Source organism: Amphiprion ocellaris, chromosome 11 (genome assembly GCF_022539595.1).
Source record: "Amphiprion ocellaris isolate individual 3 ecotype Okinawa chromosome 11, ASM2253959v1, whole genome shotgun sequence".
Lineage (NCBI taxonomy): Eukaryota > Metazoa > Chordata > Actinopteri > Pomacentridae > Amphiprion > Amphiprion ocellaris.
The window spans coordinates 25,705,012-25,722,575 of record NC_072776.1 but is presented as its reverse complement, the minus strand read 5'-3'; the positions used below and the strand labels follow the sequence as shown (position 1 = coordinate 25,722,575).

At 40.7% G+C, this 17,564-nt stretch overlaps 1 protein-coding gene across 1 annotated transcript; it reads right to left on the bottom strand.

The window, feature by feature from the left end:
- Positions 1–8,143: 8,143 nt before the first annotated feature.
- c11h2orf76 (chromosome 11 C2orf76 homolog) lies at positions 8,144–17,250 on the bottom strand. Its single transcript, XM_023298933.3, has 5 exons — positions 16,990–17,250; positions 14,511–14,561; positions 14,036–14,073; positions 10,293–10,374; positions 8,144–8,514 (listed from the first exon to the last, which is right to left on the bottom strand). Exons 1-5 carry the CDS (start codon positions 17,117–17,119, stop codon positions 8,438–8,440), a joined length of 378 nt encoding a protein of 125 aa, XP_023154701.1. The 5' UTR covers positions 17,120–17,250; the 3' UTR covers positions 8,144–8,437.
- Between the last annotated feature and the right edge of the window lie 314 nt (positions 17,251–17,564).

Here is a 17,564-nt window from a genome sequence, read left to right as displayed (position 1 = left end):
AATCCAATTTTCAGTTGATGCCCACTCCGGCATCTTACTGGTTAGGACGAAGCCTGGAGAAGCCTACAAACCAGACTGTCTTGCCCCTACAGTAAAACATGGGGGTGGATCAGTGGCGATCTGGGGTTGTTTCAGTATAGATGGAACAGGCCAAATGCAATTGTGTGAAGGGCAAATGAACCAGGTCGTATACAGGGCTACTCTTGAAAACAGTCTTCTTCCATTAGCTGGAAAACTCTTTCCTGCCTCGAATGACTGGGTTTTCCAACAAGACAATGCCCCTTGGCACACTGCAAGGTCAGTTTGAAATTCCTCACTCCTGTTCAAAATGGTGAAGCATAGGGAACTAACAGAGAGTGTCCGAATTACAGCATGATGCTGGCTGGCAGCCAGCCAGCATCATGAAGTGCAGAGGGCGGAGGGTGCTGGAGCACCTGCCCCTTTGCCCCTTAATGCCCAAAGTGCCCTTTTGTCAAAGTTTTTTTTTTTTTTTTTGAGCGTGTGTGTGAAAGTCTGTGTGGCCCAAAATAATAAATTAAACAAAAATAATTATAATTCAGAGCTACCCTCTGTTGGTCACATGATCTACTTAGATGTCCCTCACTCACTGCCCTGAGGTGCTCAGACGTGCCCTGTAGCTAAGCACTAGTGCTGCTAGTCTAGAAACCGAAGACTCCGGGGAGGACTTCAACAACTGATGGTCCGGTGAGGAGGTTTTGCAATGGTATTCGTTTGTGCACAGTGTATTCTTGAAAGATGACAGACGAAATGAAGGGAGCATCCTGTGTGTGCGTCTGACTCTGCACACAACTCTCATCAGTTATAGCCATTAGTTAACCACACAGCGTGCTGAGGGGAAAAAGTACGCCAGGCTTCTTTTTGTTTCTGTATGTTTCTGTTGTCAAAGTGCATTAGAGAGATGTATCATTTTACTGTCAGTGAGCTGCAGTGTTTTGATGAGGTATAGGTTATGTTATTTCACAAATGTGCATGCATATTCACATACTTTTGGACTATTACAATTAGGGATGCAACGATCCCGATACCGGTATCGAGTATCGATCCGATACGAGGCATAAGTACTCGTACTCGTACTCATAAAATGGCCATCGATACCACGACACCGATACACTTAAGGCACCGACACACTTGGCTGCAAGGCGGGCAGCGACTATCTTTATATACAGTCTGGCAGCGACGAGTCATGTCAGCAGTGTGGAACTATTTTCGAGTGAATGAGAGCGACAAAAACAAAGCAGAATGCAAATTATGTCCAGCAAAAGTCTCCAGAGGAGGAGCTAAATCTACCGCTTACAACACAAGCAACTTAATTAAACATTTGAAATCGAAACACGACGCAGAATATAAGGAGTTCGCTCGTGACACCGACAAAAGACAACCAACTTTGCAGCAGACGCTGGCTAAGTGGGAGAAAATGTCCAGAGACAACCCACGTGCGGTCAAAATCACAGATACTCTTGCCGAGTATATTGCCCTGGATGACCAGCCACTGTCCCTGGTCGATAATTTGGGATTCCGGCGTCTTCTCTGCATACTGGAGCCGAGGTATGAGATTCCTAGCCGTACCCATATCACAGACACGGTGCTACCGAAGCTGCACGACTTCGTGAAAAAACACATCCACAACCTGTTGCATGATGTTAAAACTTTAAGCTTCACCACGGACATTTGGAGCAGCAGCGTCAGCCCAATGTCTCTCATCAGCCTGACTGCACAGTGGATCGACGATGATTTTAAGCTGCAGAAGGCCATACTGCATGCAAAACTATTCAGAGGTTCGCACACTGGCCAAGCCATTGCAGATGAGTTTGATGTTATGCTTCAGATGTGGGGCATTAATATAAGTGCAGTCCGTGTTGTGCTACGAGATAATGCGAAGAACATGGTGAAAGCTATGAGTGATGCGGAGCTTCCGAGCCTCCCGTGTGTCGCACATACCCTTCAGCTGGCTGTAAACGAGGGGCTGCTGGCTCAGAGAAGTGTAGCTGATGCAGTGGCAGTGGGACGAAAAATCGTGGGACATTTTAAACACTCCGCTTTAGCCTACTCTCAACTGGAGGACATACAAGTGCAACTCAACCAGCCCGTTAAAAGACTCCAGCAGGATATCCTGACCCGCTGGAACAGCACTTATTACATGCTTCAATCTCTCATTGAGCAGAAGCGGGCTCTCGGAATATTTGGATCAGAGTACGAGCTTCCTGACAACCTCATCGTCACTGCTCATCAGTGGTCACTTTTTGAGAAAACTTTGTCTGTGCTTTCTCTGTTTGAGGAACTAACCCGAAAAATGAGCTCAGGTGATTCACTTGCATCTGATGTCATTCCTGCTGTGACCTTGCTTATGAGACTTCTGACCAATGAAACGGATGAGGACCATGGCATTAAAGCCATGAAGGAGACTTTGGCTGCAGCCGTCAAGAGACGCCTCAGTGACGGGGAAACAAACCCAATGTACTGCATCGCAACTCTTCTCAATCCGAGGTAAAGTGTGTGTGTGTGTGTGTCTGTCTGTCTGTGTCTGTCTGTCTGCCTGCCTGTCTTTGTGTGTCTCTTTCAACCAGCTAAATTATTATTACTGCTTTTTTAGGTACAAAGATCGCTTTTTCTCAAACACTGACACTGCTACAGAGGCCAAGGAGATGCTGATGCTGGAGCTGCGGAGGATGTGCACAGGAGAGGCAGACAAGCAGGCGGATCTTGGAGAGCCACCAGTCAGAAAGCTTCGTAAGGTGCAAGCCAGCAGCAGTCTGGACTGTTTGTTTGATGAGATAGCAGGTGAGTGGAAATCAACATCACCGGGCCTTGCACCAGTGGGAGCTGTCATTCAGTTAGAGACATATCTTGGAGAGACCACTACTGCTCAAGAGGAAAACCCTCTACAATACTGGGGAGTTCACAGAGTGCGATTTCCAATTCTGGCTCAAATGTCAAAGAGATACCCGTCAGCCCCATGCAGCAGCATGGACAGTGAACTGCTGTTCAGCTCAGTGTCCTACATCGTTGATGAAAAACGCAACAGACTCACAATTGAAAATGTAGAGAAGTTTCTTTTTATCAAAAAGAACCTGCCCCTCACTTACACAAAATATGTTTAATCATCACAGTCAGATGTTGTGATGACATGTTGATCACTTGAGATACTCAGCCACAGTTTTATGTTGGTTCTTGAATGAATATTTTGAGTAAGTTTTGAAGTTAAATATGTGGCAAAGCTGTTAAAAACACAGACACAGAAAGTGACAATTTTGCACTCAGGTTTTTTGGTGATATGTGTGGCAGTGCTATGTTTAAAGCACTTTTGTTAAATGTCAGCACTCAGTATATGACAAAGTTTTACTGAAATCTTACAGTATGTGTTGCAGTGCCATGTTTATAAAAGCACTAATCTTGAATGTCAGTATATGACAATTTTGTTAAATTTTGTTAGTACTGCAGTGAAACTTGTGACAGTCACCCATGTACAAGAAAAACGTACTGAGGAATATTGTTCAAATAACAGACGATATCTGTGGAAAAATAAAAAATCAAAGTAACTTTATGTGTAATGGCGTAAGTACTTGGTATCGGTGAGTACTCAAATGCAAGTACTTGTACACTACTCGTTTTGGAAAAAAGTGGTATCGGTGCATCCCTAATTACAATATAAATATAACAATAACAATAATAATTACAAGAATTTGAATTGTGATTTTCTCGACCTCTCATTTAAACATATCAGTACTTGATTATAGAATTTGTATATATGCAGAGAGACACAGCTAGACACAGACACACACAAACACCCCTCCTCTATTCTCTTTCTCCCATTATAAATGTTCCCCTTTCAGTTTACACAATATGAATACATGTCTGTTAATAAATACAGGATGAAACATTTCATGTTTAAGTCATGTTTGTGTCAAAACGATTGGCTGCATTCCGTTTTACTGAGGTTACAAAACAAAAATAAAGCTGTGAAATCAAAAGAGGTGTCCCATTTTTGTCCTCAAATTTTATTTAAAACTTAAAAGCAAGGACTCCGGGAATAGTATCCACAGTTCAACACTCCAGTGTCTAATGGTGATTTAAATTCAACTTCATACATTATCTTCCTATGTCCTAAATTAATGCACAGCTTGAATTATGGCTGTGTGGATATAGGCTGTACCTCTACCTCTCCTTTATTCTGGTCCCCCCATTAAGGTTCCCCTTTCAGTTTACGAATGAGCAACTTGTTCTGTTTAGTTCAAACAGTCAGCCTTGGCTGCAGCCTCTCAGCAGGAGTCTCCTACAAACAATCAGCAGTATGGCAGGTCACAGTCAGCCATTTTCAGTGTTAGTTATCTTTGCATCTTGTCATGATTACATAACACTTGTTGAATCAGCTACTATCTCTCCCATGCTCTTTTTAGTGTTTACATTCTCAGATCAATACAGCCCACCTCCGGCGATATCATCATCAGCAGCCTCCTCATCAACCCCTCAACAGAAGCTGTTCAATGTACCCCATCAGGTCAAACAGACTGCCCCCTAACAAAGATATGAGGTGTGGACAGTGATATGGTACGTTGTGATTCCATATTACATCTTTTATGAATATGGGTTGCTACAATTCAGCTAGTTATATTGTAAGGTATGTTTCTGTATGGTGTTTCAAATTTGTGCTCTATGTGCCCCCTTTTAACTTTGAGCACCTGCCCCTCCAAAGGTCTCTGCATGGTCCTGCATTTCTGTGCGTGATGGCTCTGGATGTTCTGGCTTCACTGATCATTCTTTCAAGTCTGCAGTCATTCCTTTTAATTGTGCATGTTTTCCTACCATAAGGTGTTAATCACTTTGAGCAATGTCTGTTGAAAATATTGAACCTTATTCTAATTATATGAGATGCACCTGTATACGCACACAAAAGGCAGCAGTGCTGTTTTATGATTTATTTTAAGGTTATAAAAGTAATAGTGGCTTTTTCATGACACAGTGAGGCCTGAAGTGTGTTTCTGAGCAGAGATACTGTCAGGCAGAACAGTCTACTGCTGTGTCATCCTCAAGTCTCTGCTTATGACCCTCCCCTTCTGCTCCTCTTTCTCCCTCAGAGATGCCAGTTTGAACTCTTTCTCTGCAGTGCTCAGTCCACAAAGAGGGAATCTCTGAGCATTTTCTTTTACAGTTGGGCCAGTTTTTGTTTCTAGCTTGTTCCCAGAACTTTGAAGGGCAGCTTGAAAAAAATTTGTGATTGTGCTTCTGGTGATGCACGATCTTTGAAAGTTGCGGAACATATGTGGCATTTCAGGAGGTCTTTACAAACAACACTAACAAAGTAACTGTGCCTTCATTGAACTACTTCAAATATTTCAAGCATGTGTTTTACAACAGATATCTCACATCCTATCTGACTGTGGCAGTGACAAAACTGTGACATGCACTTTATTCATGAACAATTGTTTGCACAGTTGATTTTAGAATCTCTAGCTACTTCGAAATGGCTTCAAGCAACTTTCCTGACTTGGTCAAGTCATTGATTTGCTTTTTCAAATCTTTCTTCTCAGACTTTCTTAGTGTTTAGAGTGTAGTACGTTTGTCAAATGTGCCCTATTGAAATTGGCTCAGAGGAGTCATCAGCTGTAGTCAATCATAATCACTCACAAGAAGAGGAAATTAAGACAATTTGATTACCACAGCTTTCTACATCATCACCAAAACTGGTAACTCAAGTTGATGTTTGTATATTTTTGACCCAGCAGATTTTGACATTTTCCCAGAAGACTTATAATGTATGAAATAATCAAATTGCATGATTGTTTTTTGTGATAACATCATAAAATTAATACTGAAAGACAGGAATAGGAGAAGTAACATTACTGGTTTAATGTGATCACAGTGTCTTTTTCCCATTAGAAGACAAGCAGCTGAACTGTGTACCAGCTACAGACACTGAAGAGGTGACTGCTCTGCATCCAAATGCAGAGAATTAAAAGCCTAACCAAGTTGTAATAATGTCCTCAATAATGTTTTCAACGTATAAGAGGAGAGACTGGCCTTCAGCTTGGCTAAGAAATGCTACTTTGAGCTGAACTTTCAAATTTTAAGGTGCTGTTAAAGGTCACCCCAAGGTTTTTCAGAGGAGTGATTGGATCACCCTCTCCCGGGGGCTGCGACCTTATCGTGGTGGAGGGGTTTGCGTGTCCCAATGATCCCAGGAGCTATGTTGTCCGGGGCTTTATGCCCCTGGTAGGGTCACCCAAGACAAACAGGTCCGGACGGCTTCGAAGAGATTCTGGTCCACCATCCGGCGTCTCAGGGGGGGAAAGCGGTGCACTGTCAACACTGTGTATAGTGGGGATGGTGCACTGCTGACCTCAACTCGGGACGTTGTGAATCGGTGGGGGGAGTACTTCGAAGACCTCCTCAATCCCACCGACACGCCTTCTGATTCAGAAGCGGGGCCTGGGGTCTCGGGGGTGGATTCTCCCATCTCTGGGGTCGAAGTCGCCGAGGTAGTTAAAAAGCTCCTTGGTGGCAGGGCCCCGGGGGTGGATGAGATCCGCCCGGAGTTCCTCAAGGCCCTGGATGTTGTGGGGCTGTCCTGGTTGACACGCCTCTGCAACATCGCGTGGACATCGGGGGCAGTGCCTCTGGATTGGCAGACGGGGGTGGTGGTCCCTCTTTTCAAAAAGGGGGACCGGAGGGTGTGTTCCAACTATAGGGGGATCACACTCCTCAGCCTCCCCAGGAAGGTCTATTCAGGGGTACTGGAGAGGAGGGTCCGCCGGATAGTCGAACCTCGGATTCAGGAGGAGCAATGTGGTTTTCGTCCCGGCCGTGGAACTGTGGACCAGCTCTACACCCTCAGCAGGGTCCTTGAGGGTGCATGGGAGTTTGCCCAACCAGTCCACATGTGTTTTGTGGATCTGGAGAAGGCTTTCGACCGTGTCCCTCGGGGAACCCTCTGGGGAGTGCTCCGGGAGTACGGGGTAACGGACCACCTAATACAGGCTGTCCGTTCCCTGTATGACCGGTGCCAGAGCTTGGTCCGCATCTCTGGCAATAAGTCGAACTCGTTTCCAGTGAGAGTTGGACTCCGCCAGGGCTGCCCTTTGTCACCGATTCTGTTCATAATTTTTATGGACAGAATATCTAGGCGCAGCCAGGGTGTTGAGGGGGTCCGGTTTGGTGACCTCAGGATTCCGTCACTGCTTTTCGCGGATGATGTGGTCCTGTTGGCTTCATCATGCCAGGACCTCCAACTCTCACTGGATCGGTTCGCTAGCCGAGTGTGAAGCGGTTGGGATGAGGATCAGCACCTCCAAATCCGAGTCCATGGTCCTCAGCCGGAAAAGGGTGGAGTGCACTCTCCGGGTCAGGGATGAGGTCCTGCCCCAAGTGGAGGAGTTTAAGTACCTCGGGGTCTTGTTCACGAGTGAGGGAAGGATGGAGCGAGAGATCGACCGGCGGATTGCTACGGCCTCCGCAGTAATGCGGGCGCTGTACAGGTCCGTCGTGGTAAAGAGGGAGCTGAGCCGAAAGGCGAAGCTCTCAATTTACCGGTCGATCTACGTTCCTACCCTCACCTATGGTCACGAGCTTTGGGTAGTGACCGAAAGAACAAGATCGCGGGTACAAGCGGCTGAAATGAGTTTCCTCCACAGGGTGGCTGGGCTCTCCCTTAGAGATAGGGTGAGAAGCTCAGCCATCCGGGAGGATCTCAGAGTAGAGCCGCTGCTCCTCCGCATAGAGAGGAGCCAGATGAGGTGGCTCGGGCATCTAATTAGGATGCCCCCCGGACGCCTCCCCGGTGAGGTGTTTAGGGCACGTCCCACTGGGAGGAGGCCCCGGGGAAGACCCAGGACACGCTGGAGAGACTATGTCTCCCAGCTGGCCTGGGAACGCCTTGGGGTCCCCTGGGAGGAGCTAGATGATGTGGCCGGGGAGAGGGAGGTCTGGGCTTCCCTCCTAAAGCTGCTGCCCCCGCGACCCGACCCGGACCAGCGGTAGAAGATGGATGGATGGATGGATGGATGATTGGATCAGGGCAAAAGAGCAAGAGTGCTGTATTGATTAACACCTAGTGATATTTAATACATTGTATCAAATACTACTTTGTTATACCCATTATTAAAATAACAAAAAACACAACATTCAAAAGTTCAGCTGATACAAAATTTTATTCAACATATTTTCAAACATTAACAATAAATTAATGTCCATGATTAAAATTAACATAAGAAAGACAATTGAAATAGAAATTAAAAAAGGTATACTCATCTGGTGGATCAGCTTCAACATTAAAAAAAACAAAACAAAAAACAACCCCTCAAATGGAAAAATTAACAATTCAAACATGATGGCACCATGAGGTTTTTTTTTTTTGTTCCTAGCTTGCTTAACCTTTGACTTCTGTCCATTAAGGATATCCTCTGCTATTAAATAAATTCTGTGGTCACCAGGCTGTTTTTGGGTTTGCCCTGTAGAGTCTGTAATCTTCTTCTCTGAAGAAGGCCACTTCTGTTTCATTGGCTGAAAAGGCAAACACAAATATGTTACAGTTAACAGTGTGATCAAACTTAACTACCAGCAGCACTTATTAAGCTCTTAATGTTAATCTAATTCACAGATGCATTATTTGGACATTATTTTTAATGGACTTACATTAACTTATATTATTACTGTATTCTTGGACTAATGTCAGAAATATAGAGGGCTCTTTGGTCAGAAATATAAAAATAGTATTCATAATTATGTTTTCATTAACGTATGAACACCTGTAACTATGAATCATGTTTTAATTAGCTTTGAATGAGCCCTTCATATAAAACACAACACTTTAGAAAGACTATATTTAAAATACAATGCAAAGATAAGCAAATACACCTGTGATTGCTAAAACAAAATTGAGTAATTTCAAATTAATCCAAGTGCATGAACATGGATATATAATGAGCTGTGAACATAACAGTTTTGACCTGTGGGCTCTAGCTTATGAAAATCTGACATTAGAATGTCTTATTTTACTCTTTTCAAACTAATGTGTTGGCCACACACCAGTGTTAATGATGTGAGCTTCAGTAATTGAGGGACTAGTGGCTTCTCATGTGATGTTATGTGTTAATGGAACGTGTACATTCAAGCTTCAGAAAGCACCCGGGGTTACCCTCTATACCTCTGAACTGCATTCGTTTTGCATGAACCTTTGTCCCACTGCGCCACCCAACACCACAAGTAAATTCTCAACTTTTGGGAAAAACTGGGATGTGACAACACATCAAACATTTTGCATTTACTGCACAGTGTGCTGCCACAGAATGGATGGGAACGAAAATTTTGCTGTTAGAGCATCAGTGTTCAGAAATAAAACATTAAAAAAAGCACAGTGTCTCCAATAAACTTGTCCTGTGTCGTGACAGCTGTAGCAACCAGAGCAGCATCTTTCAGCACCTGGAAGCAGCAAACTAGAGCAGTAAGGAGACAGACATGATAATCAAGTTTAACAATGCTTAAAATAAAGAAGAAGATGAGCTACACTTTACTAACTTTAAGTCCCAGATCATGTTTATGAAAGACCTCATTAAATGCACAAAACAGCTGCACCGTTACTCCTGTTTACATCAAGTCATTTACATGTACTGTTAAGAAATTACCTGTCTGGAAAACTGACAACTTTATTATAGTTGTAAGAAAAAAGGAAAAGTTCTCAGGTACATTGCACTTCTGTAAAGCTGCAATCATATTAAAAAATAATTTCAAATCCTTTGTGCATACAAAAAATACATGCGCTTGCACAATTTGAGAAATCAATTGTTAAAGCAAAGTTTAAGCATAAACCATTATGACAGCATAATCTCCAGATGGTTCCATAGTGGTCTCTTTCATTAGTACATTGTGCAAGAAAAGCAATTCTTATAAATATAGAAGAAGCAAAATGTTTGGTTTTCTAGCACAAACATTGTGCAAATAAATGAGTCTTTGTGGTCATTTGGATGTTAATGTGATGCTGCAGTGATTGCCTATAGCACCGATGCAGGAAAAATCTTAAGTCTATATTTGTATAATTTTTTTAAAAAGTAGCTATATTAAAAGTGCACATTAACTCGTAATTAGTAGTTCCTGTCTGCTAGGCATCCATAGAAGTACAGATCACTGAATGTCTTTGATTCTAAACGAAAAACATAGAAGTTACAGAAGCAGAAGTAGCTTGTTTTTCCTATGTTTTCTAAGTGGATTTGTGAAAGTTTGAGTTAAATTAAGTAAGGTTTAGGTCAGTGACTTCTTAATGGACAACAACTGCAAACTCTTACCAACACCAGCAGTTCTAAGGGTTTGGTCATCTTGCAGAATGAGTTTGTCATCATCATCCAAACTCATCACCAGCTCATTTGTCTGAAAAAATAACCATGTAAATTGAAATTTTAGATTTAAAAAAAAAAAAAAAAGAAAAAAAAAAGCTTTTTTCAAATAATTATGAAACATACAGTCACGATGATATGAGATTGTAATGTTGTGAAAACCCAAGTGGTGAACTTGTTATCATACAGATGATTTGCAGCTCATTTCAGACACCCAGAATTCTAAATTCGGCTTATCCTTGGCACATTTATCCTAATCCAGGATCAATGGTATGAACTGGTGGTTCATGCTCTAATGTATATGTATGCAGCTGATATTCATCACAACATGTGGCACTTGTAAAGTCAAACAAATTTTAATGTCAGACAAAGACAACCCAAGAAAACACAAAATGTATTTTTTAAAACCATGATTTCCTTTATTGAAGGAAACGTTGTTCTACCTGCACTAAAACCTACTTCTGATTGCACTAATAAGGACCCGAGGACTGAAAGGCAGATGTGACAAGAAAGACTTCATAGTTCATCTATACATTTACATTTTAACTAAGATTATTTTATTTTGCAGATATGTACTGAAGGTTTGCACATTAATTTGTACTTGAAAGTTCTTTGTTCTTGATAGTCGTAGATTAGAAAAATAAAGGAGGCTTGTGAAAAGAATGCTTCTGTAGTGTTTTTGTTGCTTAATTCTCACAACTACCTGTTTACAACTTTTTCTACCTGGACTATAACCTACCTCTAACAAGAAGTGCAAGACAAGATGTATTTCATAACTCACTTATAGATTGACTCTTTTTTTAGGTTATATAATTTCCGAGAGGTTTAATATCTATTGCATGTTTTTGTACTTGAAAATTCCTTTCTATTGTAAAGTTGAACAAATACTAAAGGACAAAGTATTGGAAAACAGTAAAATGTTCTGCCTGTAATTCATATCTTTGTTGTTGTAAGCGTTAAGGGACCAAACAAGTTTTTTTAATTCGTTATATATTTTTTAAATGGATCGATTAATTGGTTATCAGAACTTTTTTCTGCCAAATATCGGAATCGGCCTCAAAAAATCCGTATCGGTTGGGCCCTAAATAAAACATTTCATGTTTCTGTGTCTGAATAACAGCAACATCACCCTCCAGCTCAGTCATTCAGTGTGCAACGGCAGCCACAGCTGTACATCCTTTGAAGGTGCAAATTAAACCCTAAATCAACAGCTCAGAATCAACTGACAGAGCACCAGTTCAGCATGTTAGGCATTTTTGTCATCTGTTCTGCCTTTACTGCAGTAAAACGGTACAGTAAGAATTATGGGTGAAATATTTTACTTTATTTTATTTTTTGGGAAATTCTCTTTTTATTCCATAAAGAAACTCAGCAGATGCACAATTTCTTACATAAACTGCAAACTGTTTTTCACTTTTGTAAACAAACAGATGGAATGAGCATGTAGAAATAAGAAAAAAACAAATGCATACATACCAAGAAAAGAAACAAACAGAACAAACAAACAAAAGAACTGTGTAGCAGAGAACAAGGGGCGTCATAGTACATTTAAAATCTGATCTATATGGGCTGATAAACTCAATCCAGTCATTCCAACATTTACACACATGGACAAAATTGTTGGTACTCCTCGGTTAATGAAAGAAAAACCCACAATGGTCACAGAAATAATTTGAATCTGACAAAAGTAGTAATAAATAAAAATTCTATGAAAATTAACCAGTGAAAATCAGACATTGCTTTTGAACCGTGGTTCAACAGAATTATTTTAAAAAATAAACTCCTGAAACAGGCCTGGACAAAAATGATGGTACCCTTAACTTAATATTTTGTTACACAACCTTTTGAGGCAACCACTGCAATCAAACCATTTCTGTAACTGTCAATGAGACTTCTGCACCTCTCAGCAGGTATTCTGGTCAACTCCTCATGGGCAGACTGCTCCAGTTGTCTCAGGTTTGAAGGGTTCCTTCTCCAGATGCCATGTTTCAGCTCCTTCCACAGATGTTCAATAGGATTTAGATCAGGGCTCATAGAAGGCCACTTCAGAATAGTCTAATGTTTTCCTCTTAGCCATTCTTGGCTGTTTTTAGCTGTGTGTTTTGGCTCATTGTCCTGTTGCAAGACCCATGACCTGCAACTGAGACCGAGCTTTCTGACACTGGGCAGCACATTTCTCTCAAGAATACCTTGATAGTCATGAGATTTCATTGTACCTGCACAGATTCAAGACACCCTGTGTCAGATGCAGCAAAGCAGCCCCAGAACATAACAGAGCCTCCTCCATGTTTCACAGTAGGGACAGTGTTCTTTTCTTGATATGCTTCATTTTTGCATCTGTGAACATAGAGCTGATGTGCCTTGCCAAAAAGTTCCAGTTTTGTCTTGTCTGTCCATAGGACATTCTCCCAGAAGCTTTGTGGCTTGTCAACATGCAGTTTGGCAAATTCCAGTCTGACTTTTTTATGATTTGTTTTCAACAATAGTGTCCTCCTTGGTCGTCTCCCATGAAGTCCACTTTGGCTCAAACGACGACGGATGGTGCGATCTGACACTGATGTACCTTGACCTTGGAGTTCACCTTTAATGTCTTTAGAGGTTGTTCTGGGCTCTTTTGCTACCATTCGTATTATCTGTCTCTTCCATTTGTCATCAGTTTTCCTCCTGTGGCCACGTCTAGGGAGGTTGGCTACAGTCCCATGAATCTTAAATTTCTGAATAATATGTGCAACTGTAGTCAGAGGAACATCAAGCTGCTTGGAGATGGTCTTATAGCTTTTATCTTTAACATGCTCTTTCTAATCTCCTGAGACAACTCTCTCCTTTGCTTCCTCTGGTCCATGTTTAGTGTGGTACACACCATGTCACCAAACAGCACAGTGACTACTTGTAACCCTGTAAATAGGCCGACTGACTGATTACAAGTTTGTAGACTCTGTGATGCTAATTAGAGGACACCCCTTGATTGAACATGTCCCTATGGTCACATTATTTTCAGTCTTTTCTAGGGGTACCATCATTTTTGTCCAGGCCTGTTTCATGAGTTTATTTCTTGAAATAATTCTGTTAAACCACGGTTCAAAAGCAACATCTGATTTTCATTAGTTAATTTTCATAGAAGTTTTACTTATTATTACTTTTGTCAGATCCAAATGATTTCTGTGACCATTGTGGGTTTTTCTTTCATTCACCGAGGGGTACCAACAATTTTGTCCAAGTGTGTATATCTAAGCCATTTTAATGTATTATTTACATGGGGAAAAAATCTAAATATGCAGCTTTGATACACAGAGCTTTTGGGGGTTAAATCAATGACTGGGGGGGACTACCCTCTCCACGTGCACTTCTAGGTTACTTAATTTCTGCTGCAGTCATTTCAGCCATATGCAATATTGGGCAATATTAGGGAGTGCCATGCTGTTTTGTTTCATTATGAAAAGAGTTGCTAATTTTTTCTATAAAACAATACTACTGTACCTGCTGTAATCCCACCTGATTTTATCCTGCCTTTCTGCCTGTGCAAGTGTCTCGTAGTGGTGTCTATCAATAGACCACTGAAATACCATTTTCATCAACAAAAGCTGCATACTAGAGACACGTTTATACCTCTGCATGTTTGTAATTGATTTCTTTATGTGCATTTGGCCTGCAGACACATGCCTTGTTTCTGGCCTTGCATTGTGACAGATGGATACCTTTGCTCCATGAGCTTGGTGGATAATCTTCATTTTGTCTGAAAGCACAAAGCGACGAAATCAGATGCAGTGCAGGGGTTTTGGTAGATGCCACATAGTGAAAACACATACAACAAATCATAATTTCCTCTAATACATTACATCATATACACTCTTAGCTGCCAGTCTTTACAAGCAGATGTTATTTTGTCTCTCTCTCTCTTTCTATTCGAGTATATCAGAATAAATACAGTTTAATATTAATTAACACTGCATACAGTATGAAAAACAAATACAAAGAATATATGAAGTGTTAGTAAAAACTCTTACAGGCCTAATAGCCTTTTAAAAACATCTCAGACAGATTTCTGCAGGTACAATATCTGATTCCATAATCAGACATAGCAGTATATTACTTCATTAATTGTAAGTTACTTTGAAAAACTGAGTATTCACAAAACCCACGACTGGTGAAAATCAAGACAGACATACATACCATAAGCATATTTCCTGAATGGAGGTGGAAGTCCTGGTTTTGTTGCAATATCTAGAAGAAATTGTAGTGTTTATCAAGACTTTATTCTGTAAATCCTTTGCATTGTTGATTAAACATTAGCTGCAAGTACAGTTGCCTTCGCTTTAATAATTAGGTATACTATGACCTGGATGACTGAGAATCTTTAGAAATATGTCCCTTTTCAGATGTGGGATCCGTAACTTCATTGATCTGTTAAAGTGACAGCATTCTGTCATTTAGACAGAGGTCACTTTGATGTTAATGTTCCTCAAGGCTTCATTCAGACACATCCACCACAATTAGACAATATACCAAGTAATGTATAATGCATAATAATGCAATGAAAAGACAAAATCTAAGCTAAAAGCAGCTTATGAAACTGTCTAAAACATTAACAGTGTAGTTTTTGATAAACAATGATATTGACAGGCCAGGACTTAACCTGAGAACCGATGAGATGGAACAATTGATTTAAAAGCAGCTGATAAACTGTGAATCTGTGTGACCGCTCACCTGTCTGGGGTGTAAGTAAAGTACACAGTGTAACTCTCTATCAGATCCTGATAGACTCCATCTGAATGCTAGGATAATTTATAATTTCTGTTGTTCTGTGCACAAATGTGCACAACTCTCTCACTTTACAGACATGTGTATTGATCCTGGTGATATTTAATACACCCAGAGGAAATACTCCTAATTGGAACAACAGACTAAACTGTAATTCTGTGTGTGACTACTCACCTGCATTGCTGATGGAAACTGATCAACTCATTATGCTGGCACAGGGAACATTTAGAAGACTTTAGAAGATTTTGTCCACAATCTTTGTATGCAATGTACATTACACAAATGCCCGATTGGCAAAAATTTATCCAGGTAGCAGTGACACTTTATAACAGGTGTAAGTCGTCACTAGCATATCATATTCATATATTCTGGCACCAAATACTTGACACACTAGGTACTGTGTTCATCATAAGAGCTGATCCTGATCCCATTACAGTTCTATTTGTTTTTCTACCAGTGGAAGTCTCAGAGTTGTCCTCGACAAAGCAACAGGTTCTGGCCTCTACAACACTCTTGGCTAGATGTTTAATTCTACTGAAGTGGAAACAAGGACCTTGTTGACTCTTTTGATGAGTCTTGCAAGCCATTTATCAAATATCTGAATAAAGTTACAATTCCGCCAAATGATTACTAGTATTAATATTTAATTGAATGCTTTGTTTTTTTAATTGCTCTCAGTAATTGCATTACTTAGGATTTGCCAGTGGGGTATTTGCTTTAATGTCAAACTGAAAACTGTTTAGATTTACTGTATAGAAAGGGCCCCACTGTATAAATTCAATGCAACAATAATTAGTGCACTGTTGATCACTGGGATTCATATCTTAAATTTTCTGAATACTTCTTATGTCCACCTTTATTCTTGGTGACAGACTCGATCCTCATTAGCATAGATGGCACCCGATTTCTGAAGAGATGTTCTGTCACTCTTCAGAGACAATTTTTTTCAGCTGTTTTTGCTGATGTTGTTCTATCTTTCTCTTTAAAATACCTCAGAAGTGTTCTGCTTGATTACTCGCTTTGCTCAATAAATATCATCTCACAATATGTTCTGACCTCATAAAGTCCCATATGTAAGGACTATCGAGCCACTGCAGTTGTCCTGACCTTATCTTGTTCTCTGCTGACCATGTAATGTGCTCCCAATATTCACTTCTTTTCATGTTATTCAACAAAGTGTAATTTTGCAAATTTCTACCCTAGTGCAAAGGTGTTTTTTGCAGATTACGGCCATAAAGGTTTATAGCCTTCATACTATCTGAACAGTCACAGAAACTCTGTGATTCATCAGTTATCTCTGTCATTTGAAAAAGTTGACCGCTGCAGCTTTGATACTATGGTTTGTTCTATAGTTCCTGAAACTGCTGCAACTGTTTCTGCTGATACTTAGTAAGTCACATATCTTCCTGGATCCTTTTCCAACTTTATGAAGACAAGCAATCAAATTTTTTAGTTCCTTTGACACTTCTTTTCCAAGTGGCGTCATGATGCAGATATGCAAGAAGATACAGCCCATTGGTCCAAAGCTGAGGAAGTTCTGCTGTTCACAGCTCATTTTAGAACCATGTTCATGCAGTTAGGCTAACTGAAAATCACAGATGTAGTCAGTATAGTTTTAGGGATCAGTAGTTGTCTAATTTGTGTTTCACACAGATGTATTCACTTTTGTTGTACTTTAGGAACTTTGTTTTAATTTTTTGCTTATGATTTGTTCACCCTACTGGGTGAAGTCACTTCTGAAACAGATGACCAACTAATGAAACGCGTGGAAAATCATTTTTATCATTCAGTGGTGTTGATACACGACCACTTGGGTTATCAAACTGATAGCTTTGGAAATGCATGCCAATACAAAGTGCGTTAAATTTCATTGACTGCTAAATGTGCTCACCACATCTGACGAATTCTATGAAGTCCTGCACCGTTTGGTCTAAACTGACTCCGTGAAACACAACAGGCTTGAAGTTCCTGTGCTCGAAGGACCTCACCAGACGAACAGTAACCACAGCTTCTCCGTCCATGTCAGCTGCTGCTGTCCTTTAATAGCACTATTCGGTAAAATGCTGTGTGCGCTTGGCTGACCGTATTTTCAGGGAAACAACCGACACACAGACGAGGATCAGCTAACAACTTTTAGCGATTAGCGAACAGATTCATCCTAAAATCTCAGTACTGCCACCTGCTGTATGGAGGTGTGTAGAACACTGGCAGACAGTTACTTCCTGTCTTTACTATGGAACGCCGTTTCATTCAATATGAAATAAATAAATAAAAGTTCCTATAAAATAAAAAAGGTTATGAAATAAATAGTGAAATACGTAAATCATCTGATATATATTTAAATAAATACAACACATATCATTAAATGCTTATTTTCTTGAAGGTTTCCAAATTTAATGTACTTTTAGATTAAGGCTAAAATGTAATATGTACATTGCACCCCAACAGTTTGAAGTGAAGTATACT